At 47.3% G+C, this 24,699-nt stretch overlaps 1 protein-coding gene across 1 annotated transcript; it reads right to left on the reverse strand.

The window, feature by feature from the left end:
• Window positions 1-122: 122 nt before the first annotated feature.
• Window positions 123-24,315, reverse strand: DCTD (dCMP deaminase). Its single transcript, XM_028099857.2, has 6 exons — window positions 24,225-24,315; window positions 22,551-22,665; window positions 22,047-22,182; window positions 4,162-4,278; window positions 2,761-2,857; window positions 123-1,458 (listed from the first exon to the last, which is right to left on the reverse strand). The coding sequence occupies exons 2-6, from the start codon at window positions 22,656-22,658 to the stop codon at window positions 1,380-1,382; spliced, it is 537 nt and encodes a 178-aa protein (XP_027955658.1). The 5' UTR covers window positions 22,659-22,665; window positions 24,225-24,315; the 3' UTR covers window positions 123-1,379.
• Window positions 24,316-24,699: the final 384 nt, after the last annotated feature.

A 24,699-nucleotide genomic window follows, 5' to 3' on the forward strand; every position in this document is an offset into this window, starting at 1 on the left:
CCTCAAACTGTTCTCTGAGCATGAAAACATATGCGATGTGTTCCACAGACCATACAGAAATGACAAAAATGGAGAGCTAAGCATACAATGAAAACATAAAAACTGAACATACTTCTGTGTGGTAGATTTTAATAACATTTTAATAACATTGGTAAGGAGCCAAATTACAAAACGCCCTAGAATATGGAGTACAAAACCTCAGAGACAAAATAAAAACTCATGAAAACATAAGAGCACTTGAGAACGGTAATAATCTTTAGGATAAAGAACCCATTTTCTCAACAAAGCTACTGAGCACGTTTAATAAAAATTAAGGGAGATTAAAGACGAGGCGCACCGAGCCACATCCCCGAGCCGCAGTGACTGGGAAGGCGAGCTCTGTGCTGCTGAAGACACAGTGCCAGGAGCACAGATGAGCTCCCATTACCAACAGACCTGGAATAAACCACCGCGAGGCAGGCTGAACTTCTCACATCTCACTTCCAGGGTAGGAATTAATCGACTCCCTGCTTGAGCAGCCTTGGACACGCACCGTGTGGGCACACGGAGGAGCAGCGACTCTTCCACGTGGTAGAAGGGGCAGGTGCACGCGCCATCTCCATCCACACGACCCTGCTGCCCCAGCAGCCATGGTCTTGGGGGCAACAAGGGGAGACAGGCTGTCTCTGCCGGGAACAACTCATTATTCAGATAAAGTAACGTAAGAGCTCCGCGTGGGGCACAAACCAACAGGGGTCCCCACTTCCGGAAGCAGAACGTGCCACCACCCCTGTGGGCAGCAAGACAGCAGAAGCAGAGAATATGCCCCGGGCTCAGCTGTGCTCATCATTCCTCAGGAGAGCTGTGCCATCCTGTCTAGGATTTTGGGGTGGGTGGGTGGCGGTTTCCCTCCATGTCCTAAAGCCAATACGTCTGCATTCGCACCTGTCATGGGGGTCCTATTTTTTTTTCCCCAGGGCGCTACACGTTATGCTTCATTTGGGCCAGATGTTCAAATCAGTGCATCTGTTCATCCTGCCAGGAACACAACAACAATTATTTATTTGTCCTTCCAGCACCTTAGCAGCGAGGAGTGGCCGTCTCACACCACCAGTGTCCCAGCAAACCAGGAGACACAGGGGGAGGCACCCCACGCCAGCCCTGAGCGACAGGCCATCTACAGGCTCCTTGATTTTAAACCCTAAATCAATAGTTTAAACAGATGCACATTCCATGTGACAAGAGAGACAGTCGGGAAGATTTGAGGCTTTACATTCTTTAGATGTCTACTTTTGCTGGACTGGCTATTAAAAAGTTATGTGTAACTTCAAGATGAAAGGCATTAGCAGCTTCTTAGAAGAGGATAATCCCAATCTTTTGGAGATGTAATGAGATGTAACTCACTGAAGCTTCTGGCTCGGTTTGTTGTTAATTGAATCAAAGTCAATGACAATCGTGCTGCACTTTGGTGTGAATTTCCTAAACACAAGAAACAAAATATATCAAGATATTATCCAGCGAGTAGTTAAAGCAATTTGTTTACTTTGGCTTAACCTACATTTTCTGTGGGGGAGGAAAAAAATTTCTGGGGATTCGCTTGGTATCTCTATAGGAGCCAATTATAGTGCACCATACCGAGAGGAACACGAACGAGAAAAGACTAAGACAAAAAAAAGATGCATGGGGTGGCTCGGTCTGTATGTTCTCCAGCAGCTGAGTTCATGAATTCAGGGAGTCAAAGGATTTCTAACAGGTTAGCTGCAACATGACACCCGATTACTAGTTTTCCCAACAGATTTATCTTCCTTCCTAGGAAATTTCTGCAGCCAACTTGGAATCACTCGAAAGCAAAAAAGGGTAAATTTTCTTTTGCCTCTTATACACACAGCAAAAAAAAAAAAAAAGCAACCAACTAGCTTTAGTGAGGAGTAATTTTTAAAGTCCCATTCTAAAAATGCAGATGTAAAATAAACCCACCATGTAGTTTTACTCATTCGTGTACCTTCTAAAGCAGTTCAAAGGAAAATATTTGGGGACTAATCCTATTCTTTTAAAAACCGTAAACAGTTAATATCTAATTATTATTATTATGTAAATAATCTGGATTTAAAGTCTCATAACGCACAACAGTTAAAGAGGATTCATTACGTATAACCTCTATCCCCAGTGATGAACACAAGGGGTTAGGTACATTACTAATTACAGAACCCCACTGCTGACCACAGATGCTGTAAAGGAATTGCTTTGAAAGCTTTCAGTCCCAAATGAAGTTTCCACCATGAATCGAAGGTGGTTGAACCTGCTTACAAGTAAAGCATACCTCCCAATCTTTGCCTAGCACAGATAATCATAAAAGTCAGAATGACTTCAAATCTCAATTTAAAATGTTGCTGTCAGAAGAATTCCTGGTGTTTCAACCTAGCAGGTTACTTTCATCCTAAATTTTCGATGCCAGAATTGTTACATATGCAAAATTTACAAAGGTTTAATGTTAATATTACGAAACTTGTGATTTTTACAATGTCTCGCTACTAGGGTAATTTATTCCAAGCCCCAGAAAGCTCCTAATATTTAAGTGCAGGATCATCAGTCCGATTGTCTTCAGATACTTCTGCACTGCTCTTAAAAATCCACCCCCCACATCATCTTGAGATCCTCAGCCCATCGCATTTAAAAAGATGCTTCTGAGTGTGGATGTCAGGCATCACAAGTAGAAATTAAACAAATAACGTTTCTTCATTCGGCCTTCCACCCCCTTTCCCCCAAGCTCTTCCCGCTTACCTGAAGGCCACCCCAGCCATATCAAACAGGCGCCTCGCGGCCGTCATCTCATCACTATCATGGTATTTATCAGATATGAAAATAACTTCTTTTATACCTTCAAAGGCAACAACAGAAGAAGCCTCCTTAGTATATACACATAGAGCTACTGCAACAGACACGCAGGGGCAGACAGAGCCCCGTAGTGTCCGTGATGAATCACCTTTGGTGGGGGGGGGGGCTTGCCCACAACGTCCACTTACTGAAATACACATCTGCCCCGTTGCAATACAGCAGACAATGGATTGTATTTAATCTGCCCTCCAGTCTTTATGGATTTTTTTTTTTTAACAAATGCAAAGTGAAAACATGTCAAGTGGTCAAGCCTTGATCCGATTAACAAATTTTCTTTACTGCGGGCAATCAAATTTCTTTATTCACATGGCGACTACTCTTAACACAAGAGGCTGATGGTTTCAGGGGGTGGAGGGGGAGGGTGGTGCGGGGGAAGTGCCACCATGCTTCCAAAAATGGCTCCAAGAACCGATTCCAGCCAGCTCCGCCAACAGCAGATCTGTTTTCTTTTCCTGCCCCCCAGGGCAGTGCTAACTGGAGGGTCAAGAGTCTGGGGGGCATTCGAGACACCTCCCTGCCTCCGAAGGGACTACGTGCTGGGTAAGGAAAACTCCCGGAGGGTCACGCACCACCAGGGAGGGAGCCCACGACATTCTTTACCGAAGGCCGGCCTCTGATTCTGATACCACCGGACCTCTTCTCAGAGACCATGGGCTCCTACCCTTTAAACCATGCATCTGGCTAACATGATAAGTCTTTACATCTCAAGCTGAGTTTTATGGCGACACAGTGTAGCCCAATCTCAGATGTGACAGTATGAAAAAGGTGAAATATTCAGAATACAATGGTGTAGATTTATGGCAACTGTAATGTAAGGAAAACTTAACAGGAGTACCATTCAAGTCTGATGACATATGCAAAGATATGTTTAGGTCCTAAAACATCTACCATATATTAATACAAATTAAAATTTCATATACAGACTCCCAGCTGACCTTGCTTCTGACAGAAGTTCATTTCTCTCCCTCCCCCTAATCTATGCACGACATGTCAAAGAAGAGTAAATTGGCAGTAATTATATGCAATGCCTGTGTTGTTTTTTGGCAGCTTGCAGTTTAAGAAGTTGCAAACTAAATTAAAAACATGCTAAGAATCACAGAAGATGCAATTAGTCTTAGAATACCTGGCACCATTCAAAAACAAAACACAGGAAATACCTTGCAAAGTTGATAGTGCAATTAATTTAGATCTAAACAATAGCAATTTCAGATCAAGCGCTTCTGCAATGAGCTGCTGATGAGCAGGCAACAATGCAAATGTGACAAATGGAACAGGCCCAGCTCCTACCTGCCTGGATGATGAGCTTCGCACATTCATTACAGGGGAACAAGGCGACATACATAGTGCAGCCTTTCACATCAGCTGAGTTTTTGTTCATGATGGCATTCAGCTCGGCATGGCACACTGTGGGTTTGAAAGACAAGGAAAGAAAAACTTTCATCGCGACTCATGAGGAATTTACTAACGCTGCTAAAGCATTCCACTCGCCCCTTTGAAAAAACATATGTAACAGACTCGATTTCCTAAAAATTGATTAGAAACGGAAAGTACCGAGAATACCAAATGAGGGCCACGTGGTCCGACAGGTTGGCGATTAGCAGCAAAACCGTTTGCGGCTGCGGCCTTGGGTCTGTAAGCGCCTCGAGCAGCCAGGAGAGGCCAAGGTCAAGTATCTTCATCCACCCTCAGCACAGCAATAGCTCACGGCTCCACAAGACCCTAGGGTATGGGACTGCGCACACAAAATGGCTCATTTGTGTGTTGATACGCACATGCAGGGATATTTGTTTGCTGTGACAGTGAAGAGGGCAGGGTGCAATTTTAAGAGCAAGAGAATCAGGAAGTGAAGCTGAGCATTTCTATCCCGACGGATTTCCTTCATCTCATGGCTCTCAGCCCCCATACACACGAGAAAGGCGCTGGCAGATAACCAGTGGTTTGGCTTACGTTAGAAAAGCCTTCATCCACTTAATGAAAAGTCAAGTTCTTGCTATCAGGGCCCATTCCACCAACGATCCCCAAACAGTGATCCCGGGTCATTCGCAGACCTGCCTGAATTCAGAGTTAAAGAGAGCACCTTCCTCTCTTCTCCCCCAAACCTGTAAGCCCCGCCGTCTTCCCAGGCGTTGGCGAGGTGTCCCACCACCTAACATACAAGGGCGCTCCTCCTCTCCAGGAAGTAGTTCTAACCCCCTGATTGAGTTGAGAATCCCCTACCTGCGCTGTGAGGTCACCCTATTGCTCTAATACTGTTATTTAAATTTCTGGGTGTGTGGCTAAAACTCTATTATCATCTCCCTGGGGCAGTGATTTGCAAACCTGTCTGCACTCGTCTGGGATGCGACCTGGGATTAAGAGACTCCCCGCCTGATTCTAATGTGCAGGCGCCTTGCAGAAACACTTCGTTGCAGAATCCCCTGGTAACTCCTAGGAGACCTAACACATACTAAGCACACAAGTGCTAAAGTAAATGTTTGTTGAACAAATTAATGACAATCTGGCCATGGTCCAAATCACACAGAACTGCCGGAATTATAAATATGGGGGCCCTCAAGGGGCCCCCACCCCCTACTCTCTCCAACTCACCAACCTTCTGCACTGAACACCTTCTTCTGGGAGCATGGGAGCCTTAAATGAAGAGTAGCCTACACTCAGAGCTCTTGGACATTTTAGCCCTGACTACTCACTTAGTCAATGAGCCTTTTTTAAGATCACAGCCCATTGGAGATTAATCCCCCGCCGGCAGGCCGCAGAGGGACCTGAGCCACTCTCCCGGGGACGGGACGAGAGGAGAGAGAAGAAAGGCTCCCTGGCTCAGTGGCTTTGAGGACGTTGGCCTCAGAGAGGCCCCTTCAGCCCCATCTACTTCCCTGGTGACCAAGATGTTCCCAAGCCGGGATTAACACTGCTCGGTGTTAAAAAAAAAAAAAAAAAAAAACAATTAGATGTAATTGTTTCTTTTATTTCCCCCTTGAGGGCAGAGACCGGTCTTCGAGGTTCTTTCCAACTCCCCCAGAGTCTAATGCAATGCCAGGAACATAATGGGTGTTAAATATTTATTGAATGAATAAAGGAGGAGATGCAGATTCCAATCATTGATGGTGACGTTGGGAAATACAAAAAGTCCTCTTAAATTCAAATAGCAAGAAGATGCTTTCCCATCTAATAAATATTTTTGGATGGTGTTGGTATTAATCTTCAGCACTACAGTTTCTGAGTCTGTGCAGAAACACTGTTAATAACCATCTTCTTTTGAATCTCTAAAAAACGGTCACATTGACTACAACCGTATTCCTATTCATCTGAGGCAGTTTGGGGATAAAACCGAACATTGTATGGTCTGGATTCATTAATGAAAATTACCACGTGAAACAGATTCTCTTGAGCTGCATCCAATATCCCCGTATAAAGGGTGGCTGATAGAAATAATACTTGGGGTCATCAACAGAATTCCTTTCTCTTAGCTACAAAATCATGAGAAGAAAAATACAAAGCTTCTTGTTAGAAACATGAGGTCTACTGGGCTGTATGAACAACTGAATGTCGGGCACACGGGAGACTCTATTTTTTTTTTTAAGTTTTAAGTTTTACTTTTGATCTTTATTTTTTCATTTAAATTCAATTAATTAACAAACAGTGTATTCAAAGCCCAGTTGGCACTTAAGGCTGTGTGACCCTTGACAAGGCGTGTCCTTTGGGTGGGCAGGAAGAAGAGACTCTGAGAAAGTGCATTTCCAGCTAACAACATAAACGTGAGTTTTGAAATACCAAGTAATCTGATTTCTAGCTTTTTCCTATTGTGCGTCCAGTTTCCTCCCTCCTTCCTCTAGAAGAGTGGGATCTTCTCCAAGACAGGCTCTCGACAGCAAATCATGAGCCTTCTCTCCCAAGGCCAAGGGCAAGTGGAAGCTTTGGCCCAGCTTCCCCAGGGGGGCACCAGCTCCCCCCAACTCAGGTTCTCTCCATTCTGTGTGTCCTTGGTCTCCACTCTCAAGAGGCCATCTTTCTCAGCATTTCAGATCTCTTTCCTTCTTCCTTTTGAGATGAAATTGTCCTGCCTACAACGGCAAGACTTATTTTTAAAATAATCATCTCTTGACTTCGTCACGCATATACAACCTCTAGTTTTTGCTAAACCGATACTTTCCAAACTGTAGGTCAAGAAATCCGTTTAGTGAGTTACAAACAGCTTTTCCCCCTTTTCAATGGAATGGATGAAAACAGAAGAGATCAGAATGCGTCCCACATGGCAAAGGTTAAGTGCTGTTTCTAAAAACTATCTGAGGTGTGTGTGTGTGTGTGTGTGTGTGTGTGTGTGTGTGTGTGTGTGTTTCAGGTGTGAACTTTGTTTGCTGGGTCGCCATGTAAAAGTGTGTAACTACGGGGGCGCCCGAGAGGCTCAGTCGATTAAGCCTCCGACTCTTGGTTTTGGCTCAGATCGTGATCTCAGGGTCGTGGGATCCAGCCCCATGTGGGGCTCCACACTCAGCATGGAGTCTGCTTAAGACTCCCTCTCCCTCTGCCCCTCCCCGCCTGTGCACTCTCTCTCATTCTCTCTCTCTCGAAATAAATAAGGAAATCTTTTTTTAAGTGTGTGACTACGGAAACCTGTTGACTCTGTAATATGTTATTAATATTTACAACCACTGGAAAAAAACAAAAAAAAGGCCCTGATTTGTAGAATCTGCCGATTTCAGTGGGGTGACTACTCCCACGTGGCCAATTTCCAGGTGCTGGCATGACCCAGAGTTGGGAAGAGAGAAGCAGCTCTGCTCAGGTGAGCTGGTATGAGCTAGCTCTCTCATACACCCCTGAATAGCCTGGATGGCCTTCTATTCACCCAAACCCGCTGCCTCTCTGGGTGCAATCTCTGGATTCGCCTGCCCACCAGGCCCTCGGTGAGTGACAGCTCTCCACTCGAAACCCTCTCAGGAACCAGGCCCTGTGGAGTCTCCTACTTTTCTGTGGGTCCTTTTCTTTCTCTCGCCTTTCAGGTCATTTTCCAAAGTTCGATCCCGCTCTTCCCAGTCACTGAGTATTCATGCATTTGTCGATTCTCCAGGAGCAGGTCGATTTAGTCAGACCCAGTGACCCATCTTCTCCTCAGGCCTTGGTTTTGGATGGTCTGAGGCTTCTCTGTGACTTTTCTCGCTATGATGAATACTCCATAGTTATCTGACAGCAACAAATGAAAGAATAAATTCATCTTTTTCTAGTGCTACCATTTTTACTGTGTCACCCGGGAAGAACTACAAGAGCTACAAATAGATGAGAGCAAAAACCAACCGACGAGGAGGGGTTCCATTCATGACCTTGAGATGCACACAATTTTTATATTTGTAGTAGGAACAGGACCGGGTATCCCAAACATACACAGTCCCTAGGAAGTATTCATAAGATAGCTAAATTGTCCCCAAAAAAGACACATTTGCCAACTACCTCCCTGGAATAATGCATCTATGACTAAGCAATAAGCAAAAGAAATCTCCAAATACTACAGGTATATTTGATAAGCACAAAGACTGACACAAAACCTTTCAATTATTCTCACCACTGTTTAAAAGGAAAAGAATCAAATGCTGAAAATATCAGATTAATGCTTATAAAGTTCTTGATTGCCAGAAGGAGAGCCTCTGTTTCAGGTAATTATAAGACAATTCATATGCTTTGGTCTTTTTTTTTTTTTCCTTTTCTATTACTAACTGTCAGAATTGAGAACTGCATTAACCTTGGACCACTGAGAAGAGATTGTATAATTAGAAAACTGTATTTTTCAAATTCCCTCTTACTAGGGCTTGATTAATCCTTACTGTCTCAGGTAGGCGGTTCTCTCGAAGTTTGACAAATTAACAGGATATATTCCATCCTGGCTAGATTTAAGAGATTCAACATTTTACAGATTTGACTTTCATCTCATTTGATACAAGACTAAGACAACATCTATTTTAGATAGTACTATTATTAAGGTTACTTAAATAGGTTTTTTTAAAGAAAAAAAAAACACCTGAATAATGCTAAACAAAGGTTAATTGCAGTACAAAGAACTCAGCGGTAACAACGTGGCTCTACCCTCATCTCCTGTGTGCTACTGGGCCATGATGGGAGATACTGGGCCTGATAAAATTTGGAGTCAGGAAAACTAAGCTTCTCTTCTGGTTAAAGAAACTCTCCAGGGGCGTCTGGGGGGCTCAGTTGTTAAGTGTCCGCCTTCGGCTCAGGTCATGATCCCAGGGTCCTAGAATCGAGCCCCGCATCGGGCTCCCTGCTCCGCGGGAAGCCTGCCTCTCCCGCTCCCACTCCCCCTGCTTGTGTTCCCTCTGTCGCTGTGTCTCTCTCTGTCAAATACATAAATTAATTTAAAAAAAAAAGAAAGAAACTCTCCAGGTTTGGTTAAAACTCCCCCATTTTTAGTGGTACAGAATTTTACCTGAAGAAAACGACTTCCTTGGGCCTGAGGGGTGTTCTGTCAAGGAGACCCTGAACGGGGGGGGGGGGGGGGGGGCAGCCTGTTGTGGCAGCTCGGGGAGGGGCGGCTCGGAGGGTCACACTTGGAGCACCTGTTGCCACCCGGCCGGTTCCTGCCCCACCTTCCGCCAACACTCTCCAGGCTGGACACTCGACGAGCCTCGATAAGTCTCTGGGGAAATGTGCCTCTGCCCCGACCTCGAAGGTTCTCGGGCTGTGCGGCCACCCACATGAGTAGCAAGGACAGTTCGCTCACTGACAAGCCAGAGGGACAGCACTCAAGGGCCAGGAAGCATCTGCTCGCGGCCTTCCAGAATGAAAAGGTGGGAGGTTTCACCCTGCAGTTAATAACTGACATGACACGGGGTGCCCGAGGTCAAAGTTGACCCTGTGCATTTTTTAAAAATAACTGTGTTGATTTTTACAAGATATTCCACTTCTATTCTATCCTTTTTATCATGACCTCTCGAAATAAGGATCTAAGTGCTTTTATTTCAGGGGTCCTACGGCTGTCAGTCACTGCACCCTGGCGCGTCTCTCTGTCAGGGCTCAGGCAGCCTCTTTCCTGTGCTCGAAGCCCCACAGATGCAAAAAGTCCACTGAAGGGTGGGCCGTGTACTTGCTCCTCTAACAGATCCATTTAGGGGCTTCTGGAGCTAAAATGGAATTTCAACTACTTGTTTCTTAATTATTGAAAGATATCCTGACAGGGCCTCATACATCACTGCCAGCCTCCAAGTACCTATCCTTCAAGTCAATAATTTAACAACAGAGTAGCCTCTGCATTTAAGCCCCCGACCACCACCCCAAAGTACCACCCCAAATGTTATCAATGTTCACTATTCCGGCTACCCCGAAATCCAAAACAAACATTGCTAGGATTTAGCCCCCAGGGAAAGGTCAAAGCTCAAGTACCTTATCTCCCCATCATGAAGTTTCCCTATCTGTAAAGCAGCAACCAGACTCAGGATCAGAGTTTTCAAAGGATTTGAGCTACAGGTGGGGAAGAGGAGAGGGACAAACAACTTGGAAACAACAGTTGCATCACGTCCTGAGGCCAACCCCAACCACACAGGCCCGTGGACCACATGCAGCTCTGCTCCCCAACTCCCCCAAAGACCCCTGCCCAGAGTCTTCCTCTCTGACGCTTCCTGGCGTGCTCCAAAGCATATCTCACTTCTTAGGGCTTCTCAGACAGTTCTGCCACCCCCAGCCAGAGGAGCATCCCTCTGGACTGCGCGGCAGCAGGGAGAGGAACCAGTTTTAAACCGTAGGCACTTCCCTCAGACGTGCAGTGAGGAGTTCTGGTCGCAAGCAGAGTGCTCACAGGGCTGGGCACCGGGGCTTGTAGGAGCAAGAAAGCCCAGTCCTGGAGGGGCTCAGGCCCCGCCGGGCGGGAGATGCCTGAGCCCCGAGCAACAGGCTAGAGACACCAGAGAAGAAGCACCGAAGTAGGAAAGTAGTGGGAAGGGGCAGGAAACGGGCTGACAGTTGAAGGGTGACAGGCGCCATGGCGCCCTTCGGCCTCACCTGACCACGTCCACCTGCTCAGAATCAGACACCACTGCCCCCTGGCCCCACTCCATGCAGTGAGGGGTCTTTCTATCCAGAAGATGGAAGGAACTGGGCCTCACAGCCTTCTGGCTTTGAGGGACACAAATTCCAGCAGAGAGATGATGATTAGGACAGCGTTAAGTCTGCGGGTGAAAATTAAAAACAGGTAACCGCGATAAGACAGAAGAAGCCAGCCCCAAGCCTGGAGAATGTCCGGAGTCTGTTCCGTTACTGCCCTGTGCCCCGAGAAGCCTCTGGCAGAAGAAAATGACAGCAGGGATGCAGCCTGGCCAGGCCCGGACAGACGGAGATAAGTCACTCACTCAGAAGGCAGCCAAATCCTCCAGGCTCTGGGTGAAGCACCAAAGCCCGGGGCGCCCCAGCGGGGGCAGCGGGACCTGCCCATCTCCACTTCTCCAATGTGCCCTGGGGCCGGACAAAAGGCGCCCGGGCCCTGGAGGCAGCTGACGGCTCTGCCTTCCCCTTGCTTCCTCCCTGCGCGTCCCCGCGGGCCCTCCTCACAGGCTCTGCCTCCCCCACCGGCTGGTTCTAGGAGCCTACCCACCCCCCTCGTGGCGCCTCAGCCTCCCGGCCTGTGAAATGGAAAGAAAGACCCACGATAGTGACTAAGGTCCGTGAAGGGATGGCACCGAGTTGCAACCTGGTACACGCTTGTGCTCCCTAAGCTCTCCTGCCCGGGCTGCCCCCCTGAGACCGGCTGCCGCGGGCTGCTTGGCTCGGACATGGGAGAGCGGACGGTGTTTTTCTCTGCCTCCTTCGCTGGTCCCCGTCCCCTGCCCCCTTCCTCGCTGCCTCTTGCTAAGGCTGCCGGCAGCACCGTGCGGTGCCCGCGGGCCGCTTAGCCCCAGGGGTAGTGCTTAGGGCTGAAGAGATTTCTGACTGTAGTGTTTCCACTACCGACAATAAAGCCCCCAGAACTCTAATTACATTGCTTGCCTGTGTGCTAAGGGCACACAATCAGGTCAGAGGGAGGAGGGCATGCAAATGCTGCATTTCATCGACGGGTAAGCCATGCCCAACTCCCTCCCTACTGTTCACGTGAAATACATGTTTGATGCCTAAAATGTACTCAAGAAACATGAATAGAAACAGAACACTCATCGCTGCTTGACAGCTTTGTAATGCAAATATGCACAATAAAGACTCCAAGCCTCCCTCTCGCGTGTTAATAGCTCTCAAAGGGTAAACTGGGACTGAGCAGTGAGCACTGGAAGAAGAGTCAGCATGTGTGTGTTCTAATTCATTCCGGCGCTACGAGGCCCGTCTCGGGCCAACTCACTGATCCTGTTCGGATGTGGACAAAATGGGGCTCAACCGACCTGACTTGGGCTTGTGAGATGAGACAGGAGCTGGTGACCCTGCCCTACTTTTCTAGGACGTGACTCTGGCAGGCCTGCTCCACTCTGCACTGCCATCTCCTCTCCGCGGCCCCTGTGTCCGAGCCCGCTCACACTCCTCCTCCCTCCCTGTGGCTGACGGCCTTGCCTCATCCTTCACCGAGAGGCTGCGATGGATCACATCCCCCCTGCCACTAGGCGGACCTGCGCGACGGCTGCCATCCGCCCCCCCACCCCGACCCCTACCCCACCAGTCAGTGATCCTCCTCTACCACTAATGAATGTGCCTGGGAGGCCATCTTCTCACACCCTCCCACACCTTCCTCTTTCTCCCTTTCTGGATTCATCGGTCTTGTACGGACATAGAAACCCTTCTCTTGGTCCCATCACCCTCCTGTCTTGCTGTCCTCACACACAAGCCCAAACCCATGTCTCTGCGCTGTCCCCATACCCTCACCTGCTGTTCTTCCTTCCGCTGGCTCTCCGTTGGCCTTCCGACACCACCACCCTCCATTAGAGCTGCCCGTGACAGCATCAGTAATGACCTCCAGGTCGCTAAACACCGAGGACACGCAGTCTCCCTCTCAGACACCCTGTCACCTGGCCCTCTTGATGCTGCCTCCAAGCTACACCCTAGATCATCCATTCCTCTCCAGCCCCGACACCCCCATCCCTGTCACCAGAGAGACACGCGTGCCAAAGTCACTTCAGGGCTGCCATCTTGTTTCCACTCCTGCCCCGAACCATCCACACGTCTCCCACACGCCAACTTAATCTTGTGAATCCAAACTCCTCATCTCACGGCTCCCAACCACCTCCCATTACTCTGACCTTAACCTTCACCACTAAGCGTGGGCCAAATTCTTTCCCTCCCACATAATGCTCCAAGCACCTTCCTGCCCGAGGGCTTGCACCAAGCACTCTCTCAGCAAGGAATGTCCTTCCCGTCCCCAAACACTGACTAGCCCACCTTGACCTCTGGGAACCCATCAGATCCTTCAGCTCTCAGCCTAAAAGTCACTTCCTCAGAAAGGAATATTCAACAGCATCTGTTTATTTCATTCATGTCTACCTCCATCACTGTGAGTCTGCAAAGTCCTTGAAAACACAGACCTTGTACACTTTCTTTACTCCTGCAGAGTGCCTGGCATGGGACGTGCTGAGTGAATGACCGACCACACATGAATGGCCTCTGAAGAACGTACTGTGATATAAAATTAAAGTCGTGATTTTTAAAAAGGAAGCAAGTGACTCGAGAACTCCGCCAACACCGACAGACAACTCATAACTGATAAAAGAGACGACTCATGAGTCTTTATTTCAATTCCTAAAAGTTGTAACTCACTTGCAGAAGGAAGAACGAGAGTGAGGAATCCCGCTTCCCTTTTTCACCTAAACTCAGAATTAATGGCGTTTTGAACAAAGTCTTTTAATTGCAGAATTAAAAAATTCATGCTCAGTTATCATATTCAATATTTTAAATTTACTGTGGCATCTATCATTTGGAAGAAGCACAGAGATAAAATCTACACGTCCGCTAACTGGCTAGGACCGACGCTTCAGAGAGTGCGCTCCCTGGAGTTCCAACTCCCTTGCTTTCACCAATATTCTCCATTCATCCCGGAATCTCCCGACGAGGCCGTATTTCAATAAACACTGTCACACTGACTGATTCACAAAAGGATTTCTGAAGTGCTTCTTCTCCATTTGGTCTTAGAATACCCTCTTGTCTCAGAGTTCTAAACCTGACTCCTCTATTCAGACATTTTCTTGGGACTTCGATGTGGGGTCTTTTTCTACCCTCCAACCTCTTTACATCCAGTATCTTCTAATCTCCACGTTTGTGGGGTAACTGTAATCTTCAACAGCCCCCTCATGCTTGTACGTTCCGTCCCTGTCTGACTTAGAGTCACCTTAGAACTGGCGCAGAGTTCGACCGCTGGAAGGGACAGAGCGAGTAAAACCTGCTCCTCTCCTTATTAATTTGTCCACACACACACAGATGCGTGTCCTCTCCATGTCACTGCCACCAACAGCTTGTTACAGCTCGGCAACTTTCGCCCAGGATGGCTTCAGAACCCCCTTCAGCCCTCTAAGTAGAGAAATGGTGCCCTAATGGAATGCAATCAAAGCTATACTGTTTAATTTTCCTTAGAATTCTAGCACTGATGGAGTCCTCGGTGACCATTTATTTCATAAAGATACTGAGAAGTAAATGTCAAGTTATGTTTAACAAGCCCACAATCACTGGGTATAAACACTCCACACCTGGACCCTAAACTCTGGAAGCCTGTCTGGGATTCTGCCACTGGAATCTCGTCCTTGATGTCTTAAGCACTGTGGGGGATTTCTTAGCTAATATGCATATCAAAGACATATATTTGATCTCACCCAAATATTAAAAAAGGTCCTAAGAAGTAAAGCAAACTGCAATATGAATATCTGCAAAATCTCTAGGAACCCAGTTTGACTGCATATTTCCAGGAACAAACAATATATACATGTTCTACCTTTATACCAGTATTAACGTAAGTTAATGTTGACATGCTGAAAATGTTCAATGTCGAAAAATAACGCAAAATAAGACCTTAGTCATTCAGGCTGATTTCAGAGAAGATCCGCCCAAATCAGCAAAAACAGATATAGATCAACAGAACAAAGAAAGGAAGCCCATCATCGTCAGCTGCTCCCCAGACCCCCACTGCACGGTAGCCCAAAGTTCTAGGCCAAAGACTTACCGAAATTAAAAAATTAAAGAAGTTCTATTTACCACAAGGAATATCCACTTGCACTCAGAAAATTAATGTGCTCACATACTTAAAACCTAAAATGGGTTGAATGTGACCCTGAAATTTTATTGATACTCTTAAGTTTCTCAACAGACCTTTTATTTTGAGCGATAGTACAAAAATAAACTTGAGCTCACTTCCTGTTCGTTAATTTGGAAACCACTACCCTTGGATTATTTAATTAAGGTTTTATTACAAATTAGCATGAAGTAAACTGGCTCTAAAACACAGACAAATGTGTGTATTTTCATGAGTAGGTTGGATCCCCACAGATGAGCATTTTAGGTTTTCCTACATATGCTTTTCTACATATGCTTCTCAGAACTTGTTACTATCTATATATGCTTTGTAGATATTCCTAGTGAAACAGTAATCTGTGGCTCTTCAAAAATGATTAACCCTGAATCTATAGATTAAAATACATAGACAAAAGGGCCCCTGGCTGGCTAAGTTGGTGGAGCATGTGACTCCTGATCTAGGGGTCACGAGTTCGAGCCCCACACTGGGCACAGAAATTACTTAAAAAATAATAATCAATAATAACATAAAATAATAAAACACACAGATAAAAATCAAATAAATTAAACCCTCCCAAATCATGATTTATTCTTAAGTCTATTTATAAACAAGTTATACCTGAACATGAAATATCCTTAAAATAAGCTGGTTCGTTTCCAGGGGGAGCCTCACACATGTGCTGTTCTATTTCCCCATTTGTCTAAAGCATCACACAATGAAACCTGCGTTTGTCCCTTGATTCATAAAAATAATGCACTTTATTTCTTTCCAGGGATAAACTTGCTCAAAGGTTTCCCATTGATTATACTCGTTATTTTGTACAAAAGGTCCTCCTCAGGCACACTGTCAGGGCCACCGCTGCTAGGAGGCAGAGCCGGGGAGGGACGGTGGGAATCTGCAAGTGAAATGAGAATTCTGGAGCGAAACAAACAGCAAGTCATCAAATCCACGGACCTGCCTAACAAAACCGGAGGGCGTTCAATTTCAGCTGGCTGAAGGAACAAATTTGATCTTAATTACGAAGAAGCTCTTACAAGTTTTGAGGAAGTCACAGCTTAAGAAGGATCAGCCACCTAACTTCTTGATAAATTAGTTTCTCAAGACTAACCTTTTGGATGCCAAAGAAATATATCACACGCACGGCAGTCAGGAAAATGTCAGTGTTCGAGGGGGTAAGGTAAATGGCTAAGTCATCACTAAAATGACATCTTTGCATGCTTAACAATATGCTAAATCTAGAAAATAAAGAGTAGGTTTAAAGGTAAAATTTAAAGAAGCACCGCCACACACTGGCAAAGCTGCTGGACGTTGCCAGGCTGCACAATGCCTTGTTGAATTCCAGCACCGGCCTCCCCAGCACGAGACTGTGTTTCAAGTTTTCCTGCAGAAAACAGGAACTGACCCTGGAAGGAGCCCCACGTCTCCATTTCTGCCTGACGCATCTAGAGCATGACTACCAGCCCCTCTCGGGGCACCAGAACCATGGTCCTTCCATGATGAACAAGTGCGAGGCAGCAGGCAAAGCGATTCTGGCTTCTGGACTGAGTGGGACAGAGGAGGAGGTCGGGCAAAGAGGCGTGCTCACCCACACACCCCTCACCGACAGGAAACAGCACGACAGGGAAACGCAGGCGAGCTTGGTGAGTGGAGGGAACACGATTTAAAAAATGCAAAGTTTTGAAAAAAATAAAAATAAAAATAAAATAAAATAAAAAATGCAAAGTTTTGGGTGCCTGGGTGGCTCAGTTGGTTAAGCGACTGCTTTCGGCTCAGGTCATGATCCTGGAGTCCCAGGATCGAGTCCCGCATCGGGCTCCCTGCTCAGCGGGGAGTCTGCTTCTCCCTCTGACCCTCCCCCCTCTCATGCTCTCTATCTCTCATTCTCTCTCTCAAATAAATAAAATAAAAAATATTTAAAAAAAAAATGCAAAGTTTTGAACAATGGCTCTCAAGGATGAAGGATGTTGACTCCACTCCAGCTCTCTGGTCTGTAAACTATGTCATCAAAATTCGTTATGAAACCCAAGGAAAGTGTGATATCTGAATTACCACGAGTATTTTTACCTCCATTTTATAAAATTGGTATTTTGATTAAATGTGCTTCACTCTAATGAGCTTCACAAAGAGAAAGGAACTAAATATGTCAGCTGAATACTTCATCCCAGGGTTAGCAACCACCCCCGCCTAAAAATAAAAGTCTTCCAAAGCTTTTTCATATGGTTAAATTAGATCAATCTGCTGCTTCCCGGTTTTTTAATTGTCACTCATGTGAAAAGGTGTCACTTTTAACGCTGACTTCTTCCTGCCACTTAATGTTACTGACATCATACTATCTTTTGGATTTTTTAGGAAAAGAATGAGATAAAAAGCAGTTTCTGTGGCAGGGGGAATTTTCATTTTCCATATTAATACTACATTATAATCAAATAGTTTCATGAAGTTTTGATCCTAAGGTTGGAAGAACAAAAACACCCTTTAAAAATGCCTCTCCAGAGACACAACCCAGAAAAAGCTCCATCTTCCTATTATGTGACAAGTATTCTGCGCTTCTCTCCTTTCCACAAAGTGTCAATCAAGACTAATGACTCTAAATTTACAGAATTAATAAGGAAAATTAAGTTGTATATGTTGTTGGTAAACCCAAACTTACACGGCTCCCAAGCTCCGCTTTGGAGAAGCGTTAAAGCAAGCCCTGGACATTCTGCCTCACGCTAGGCGAGGGCACCACCATGCGAGCCCCTGACCTCCGGGGTATTACTTCGCCTAAGCCTCTGCGTGCTCAAGGGCACGGTGCAAAGGAGAGAACAGGTAGTCCACTGTGCTACGACCCAAGCAATCTTTCAGCAAAGCTGAATTCCCTGGCCCCATGGGAGAGGCAGTTGGGTAGTGGAGGGCACTGACCTCAGAGTTAGGAGACGTCTCCCTACCTACGTGGCATTACAAAGGATACTTAATGTTTCTGGGCCTTTCTTTTCCCATCCATAAGAGAAACGGGCAGGCTCAGACCCTGTGGACACAGGACTCCGAGGCACTACTACAGTTCTGCAAGGGATCCAAGCATGCAGGAACATCATACCCTTTCTCTAAACGCACACAAGTGCCGTTTAATAAAGCTCAGAGTAATGCAAAGCGTTACTGGTATCAAGTTGCTTTTGTCATCCATGGATTTTGTTACTCAAAAGATGCTAACAGGGGCACCTGGGTGGCTCAGTCGTTGAGGCCTCAGACTCTTGATTTCATCTTAGGTCATGATCGCAGGGTCATGAGATCAAGCCTCACATGGGGCTCTGGGCTGGCTATGGAGCCTGCTTTAGGTTCTCTCTCTCAAAAAAAAAAAAAAAAAAAGCTAATGATCTCACTTATGTGTGGAAACTTAAAAAAAAAAAGTTCACTGATGCAGCATACAGATTGGCGGTTGCCAGAGATAGTGGGTAGGAGTGGATGAAATGAGTGAAGGGGGTCAAACTTCCAGGTATAGAATCAGTAAGTCCTGGGGAATGTGACATACAGCATGGTGATTGCAGTGAAGAACACCATATTGCATATTTGAAGGCTGCTAGGAAAGCAGATCTGCAAAGTTCTCATTGCACACACAATGTTGTGTAATGATGTAAGGTGACAGACACTGACTGCACTTCTTATGGCAATCATTCTGCCATGTATACAAATAACAAGGCATTATATTGTACACCTGAAATCTAATATAACGTTACATGTCAATTATACCTCAAAGAAAGACAGGGAGAGTTTAACCAGCATTATATAGGGGTCCTGGAAGTGTTGTTGACATTTGAAAGAGGATCCTCATATATTCAAAAGAACAAAGAAATTGCTGGTCTAGAACTCTGGATGACCCCTAATGCTCCTTTATAGGGATTAGCACATCATCTATCCTTCCTCAGCAGCTTGGCCGCCAATAATGTTGGTGAGGAAAGAAAGGGTTCAAATTAAGCCTACCCAATCCCAGACATGATCGCTGATTTTTCAAATTAATTTAATCTTAAAATGTAGGTAAAAAAAAAAACAAACTTGCATTTTGGCCAATTATCACCAAACATTTCTATCACCTCCAAGGAGATCCAAACATGGATTTCTCTGTGGCCCAAAATCCCTTGATAAAACAAGACTGAGTGTACAGTCTGTAGCTAGTCATCATTATTTAGACTTAAAGCTCACCTTTACATGTATTATGATGGCACTAACACTAAACACCTTTTAAAAAGCATTTAATACCGTCTACGACTTTTATGGTACATCAAAGTACAAGTCTACTCTTGTGAAAGAAAACTGTCTACATTCTAGCATAGCCACATGTAAAATGAATAATTGATAAGCAAGGGCAAAGAGCTTTGAAAACCTAGAGGTAGCGTATGGAGAGTACAAAATAATGCACAGACAACCAGTGTCCTGAAACTCAGCAACTACTCAATTAAAAAAAAAAAACAGTGAAGTTGGACAAATGCCTACATGGGTTTTGGTTTTCTTTTTAATTCCTTTCGGAAAGGAGCTCTGTAAGGTACTGCCTCAAAGTTGGGCAAAGCTACCGGACAGGTTTTGGAGCACAGCGAAGTCACGGGTTGCCAGTGGGTGGCAAAGCCTTTGGCCTCTAGGTCACTGCCCCGATCTGCCTGGGGCTCAGTGACCGAAGAAGAAGGGATAGGTCCCTTCTGGAGAGCCGCTAAGGAACCAAGGAGGACCCTTCTACGACGGTCCGACCACTGGCATCTTTTTACAAGAAGCCTCCAATTTTTACAAGACTGACACCTACAAACTCCTCCATTCAGCAGGAAGCCCAAGGCTCCGCCGTGTGGACTGGGTGAAATAACACCGTGGTTGTCCGGCATCTCAGGGTAGACCTGAAACACATCGACCTTCTCACTCTTGCCGTTTCTACATGGGACGTTGACCCGTGAAAAATTACCTTCCCCACGTACCTACGAACAACGGATCCTTTCCCTTCTTCCTTATCATGGAAAGCTGCCAGAATCACAATCAGGATGACAAAAAGTTTCTAAAATACGTTAGCATGTTATTCATTTCAGGAGCTCCACTCAGCTACAAGGAATGCTAAGGCTAAATGGTTCTACCTTCTCCCGTCTGGGACCCGCTTCTTCTTTCCCCTGCCAGGGATGGAGTTAAAAGGACTGGCAATTAAATCCCCCTAATCACTGAACTACGTTTTATTCCTGGAAAACCCAGAGTGCTTTGCAGCCCCGCACCCCCACCCTGCCCGCATTCCTCAGTGCCTTCCCCACCTCCAGGAACATTCTTTTTCTTTGGAAAACAGAGCGGTTGCCCTGAAGCAATTTAAAAAGAAACTCAAGGGGCTTATTTAACATGATTAAGGTCCAGGAGCATCAGTAAAAATATATAAAATATATAAATTCCACTAAGTGTAGACTTGGAATTCTATAGAAAACCCCAGAGGCCAGCCTACTGTGGAAGAGTCAACAAAGGAGAAAGGTCTTACATCACTCCTTGACTCGCGTTTCCTAAAGGCCCCATCTTTCCCATTTGGATGGCCTTCATCTGCTGTACTCCCAGCAGAGGCGGTCGGTTCATTTGCAGACAGAAACACAGGCCCTCACGTTATGAAAAACCAGCAACCAGCGTACGTAGCCCCATTTGCCTTAGAGCATCAGCTGCATCTTCTCCAGGGAATTAAAGTTAAAGCGAGGCTATGGCTCGTCCCTCCCCATCTCTGAAGTGATTCTTCTTGGGGCTCAGATGTTCAACAAATTATAAAAAGCACCCTTGCCTAATTTAAACATGAAAACCAGAGCTGGCCAGGCCAAAGGTTTTTGGTTCCACACATCTGGCTTGTGGTCTGACTACCGGCCGCCCTGGGAATACAGAGCCCCCAGAACAGGAAGAAGACACCGAACCATCCATTCTCTGACGTCCACATTGACGTAGAAAAGACGTTAGGGTTCGAAGCCGGCGGCCAAGAAAGAATTCTTAAGATGTCTTTGGTGCAAAGAGGTGGTTTTATTAAAGCCCGGGGACAGAACCCGTGGGCAGAAGGAGCTGTACTGGGGTCAGAAGGAACGGCCCGTTATATGTTTTCAAGTTGGGAAGGGGTTAGGGATAGCATCGGTCTCTAAGGAATTTTGGAAGCAAGGTTTCCAGGACCTTGAGGGGGGCTAGTTATTGTTGAGAAAAGGTCATTTATTACCATCTAATAAAACCCTAGTCATGAGACCCTTCACATGTATATCGGAGGGTCATATGCTTGGGGGATGATTGCCAACATGTATCTTGGGGGGTTTAGAGACAAAGGAAGTTTCCAAAGGAATTTTTATATGTTAAAGTAGACTTACAGGATCCTGGGGGTCGGGCTAGGATTGCCTTTTGCCCTGAGCACAGTATTAACATGGAGGCAGCCGAGTCCCTGGAGGAAGGTCACTCTTGCCTGTTTCAAGGACTTGTCAGTGGGCTGTAAGTAGTGAGGACATTTAATAATTCTTCTTCTGCCTTTGTTTCCCACATCACAGCCCACAGTCATTTCCTACTTCTCAGAGATGAGCTTGAGACTTCCTCTGCAGGCAGAGGGGCTGAATGAACCCTGCTTCTCATCAGAGCTAAGCCCTGGCCAGTCCTTGGTTAGCTGACTTTGCCTCCAGGTAGCCAAGAAACAACCCGCGGAGCCCCCGTTCACATCCTCCACTACCCCCACCAGGGGCTGTGGCCCTCTGCAGAGAAGTCCACCATCCATGCTCTGGGGTTGTAGAGCCTGGCAGGCCCTCCACAGGCAGCTGACCCCTGGACCTCAGGGCCAGGCCGTGTGACGACTGACATGCTTTCCATTCACGGACTCTCCCGGAAACATTAAGGGTTGGGGACAGGAAATTGAGGCAGTCCAATAGGATTTTTCTTTTGTCCAGCTGTTGATGACTAAAAAGAGACGATACTTTCTGACCAGCTATCTGACTTAAGCACCACCAAGGCTAGGCCCCTAAAGCAGAAGGAAACATAGACCAGGCCCTACCGTAAGGGTATTTGGTATCCAGCTTGCTCTCCGCCGTCCTGCTCCAAGGCAACAGGTCATCACTGCACCCGTTCGGCATCCCGTTATACCCGATGCCGACAATCTTGTTTTCTGCATTCACGATGCACGCTCCGACCTACAGGAAAACGTGCCCAAAGGCTTGGTGACCTGGCAAGGCTGGTCTGCCCCTGGACAGGCAGACATGAAACCAGAAGCTTGCAGAGCTCCAAAGCGAGCAGGGATGTGTGAAGAGCTCTCTATCTCCTCGCTGGCTTTCTGCGGCAGGTCCCACAAGCCAAAGAAAGCAGACCCCCTAGCCCCCGAGGAGGTCCAAGAAGCCTTGAACGGTGGCTGAAAAATGTAAGCACCTAGGGATGCAGCACAAAAGGCAGATTTACTCTGCCTTTAAGTTGCCAAGCATCCGCTTCCTGCTGTAATTTGTTCATTTCCAGCTTATCTCTGTATCTGTGAGCGTCCAAACACTCTCTTAGAAAACTCACTTACCTGTGAATTTGGATCTTTGCTTCTCTGTGCTGATAAGAAGGCCACAGCCATGAAATACTCAGGCCATTCCAAATAGTCATCACGTTTATTGCAGGGAACTTCATTCATGCTGGGTCTAGAAGGAAAACAGTGGTTGAGAAAAGCATTTTGGTACACCTGCTTGCCAGGCCAATGCAACCACATGTCAACTTTGGATCTGCAAAGTCCATTTCCATTACACTTATCCGTCAGAAATCACAGATCATGGGACCTCAGATCATGTCTGGCCTTGAGGAAAAAATTATGTTACTATTTCAAAAGTTTGGATTTGGCACGTAGAGTTTTGCATTCCCAAATTTTACACCTATGTACTGCTTTCTCATAGGATTTTTTTCAACCTACTACAAATGCTTGCTCCACAAACTGTTCTCATCCCTCACCTCCCTCCCTTAGGAAATAGAGCCAGCACAAGAGAGAGGGAGGGAGAAAGGAGAACATTTATTGATCATCTACCATCTTTCAGACACTGTGAAGGGTTATATGCAGCATCTCACTCAAGCCTCATTCCTAGCAAAGATAGTAACATCCCATCTTACAGAAACTCCCCTAAATCACATAGGATTATTATCCATGCCAGTCAGATTCCACTGGAGCTGTCCCAGCTCTGATATTAACCACAGAATCTGTCCCTTTTCTGTCCCCTTAGCTTCCCCAGAGGAAAACAGAAGTTATCAACTCTTGAGTACGGAATCAAGTGAGAAGAAACAAGCAAAAGTGTCAAGTGCTATGACTGAGGCTAAGTTTTAGTAACATGGGCTCTACTCACTCACTCACTGGCACGCACAAGCTGATCTACAACAGGGGGAGCCCCTGAAACTTCCAGTAAGGGGTGGGGTCCTTTCAAGGAAAAATAAACAGCACAAGGGAGTAGGGCAACACAAGAACTGAGTGGGTATCACTGAGCATTCTTGAGCATCTGGGTGGAAGGCAGGTGTTTATTTCCCTCCACTTGGGCTTCATGCTCCAGCCCTTGGCTTAAGCGGGACAGCGTGCCCGTGCCTCAAACTGGGATGCAGGGAAAAAGTCGCTACTGGGACCCATGATTATCCACTGATTCTGTGGCCCAAATTCTGAGAAGCCTGTAAGCCCTCTTAACTGCACTGGGTTTACCACCGGCTCAACGGTTAGCATCCATAATCGCTGGACGGTGCCAGTTACGTGCCCACTAAACAGGAGGTGGGAAGGGAAGAAGAGAGGGAAAGGGAGGTATTACTCCCACGTCTGCTTTAACGCTCAGGGGAGCCCCGAAACCCAGCGGCAGCAAATGGAGGGACGCTACTCCCGGGGGGACACCTCTGGTAACCTCCCCAGACAGAACCCGCGCTCCTCCGCCCACCACCCCCTTCCGGCGTCCGACCCCGGCGAAACCCGGCACCCCGAGCCCCCACGTGGGCGCAGGAAGAGCCTGCCACTCCCAGCCTCCCAATCCCACCCTCCCTCGGCTTCCTGGAGGGAGCAAGTCTCAAGTGATCGGGCCCTCCTAGCCCGCACTCTTTGGCCCGGCAGGAGGTTTCCCGGGGCGGGGGTCGGGTGGGGGGGGAGAGGGGGCAACCTCGGGCTTCCCCGCCCGGAGCCCCCGCCGCGAGCCCCGCGCCCAGCGCTCGGGCAGCGCCGCGGGGCGCGCAGGCCGCGTACCCGCACCGCAGGGCTGGCCCCGGCTGGTCCTCGGCTCCGGGTCCGCGATCGCAGGCCGCCACCGCCACCGCCGCCGCCGCCCCGCCGCCGCGCGCCCAGGGAAAGGAAGTCGGGAGAAGAGGCGGGGCCGCCGCGGGGCCGGAAGGTGACAGCGGCCGGGCGGCCACGCGCTCGGGGGGGCGGGGGGGGGGGCCGCGGCGGGCGCGCACCGGGCGGGAAACTCCTGGGCGAGGTCGCCTCGGCTTCCTCGTCCCGGACACACAACTCGCTCGGCCCGCGATCTGGCCGGCGACCTTCAGGACCAGCGCCCAAAAGACTCCTCCCGGGGGCTGGCTGCCTCCTTTTGTTGAGGGGGGTGGTTTGGGATTTGACTCTGACCCGGCGCCGGCTCCTGGATACCCTTGAAGCCGCCCCCGAGGCCCCTGGGCTGGGACCGGCGGAAGCGCCCCGCCGCGGAGGTGGTCCCGCGGCCCTG

Source organism: Eumetopias jubatus, unplaced genomic scaffold, assembly GCF_037043125.1.
Source record: "Eumetopias jubatus isolate StellerSeaLion01/CBP00866 unplaced genomic scaffold, mEumJub1_p1.0 scaffold_2, whole genome shotgun sequence".
Taxonomy (NCBI): Eukaryota; Metazoa; Chordata; class Mammalia; order Carnivora; family Otariidae; genus Eumetopias; species Eumetopias jubatus.

Excerpts from the sequence above, each read along its gene's own strand:
- DCTD (XM_028099857.2), bottom strand. The coding sequence starts at position 22,658 with ATGAATGAAGTTCCCTGCAATAAACGTGATGACTATTTGGAATGGCCT. Across the intron at positions 4,279-22,046 it reads GGATACCAAATACCCTTACG|TGTGCCATGCCGAGCTGAAT; the intron begins GTAGGGCCTGGT and ends TCAAACCCACAG. Across the intron at positions 2,858-4,161 it reads GAAGCTCATCATCCAGGCAG|GTATAAAAGAAGTTATTTTC; the intron begins GTAGGAGCTGGG and ends TTGCCTTTGAAG.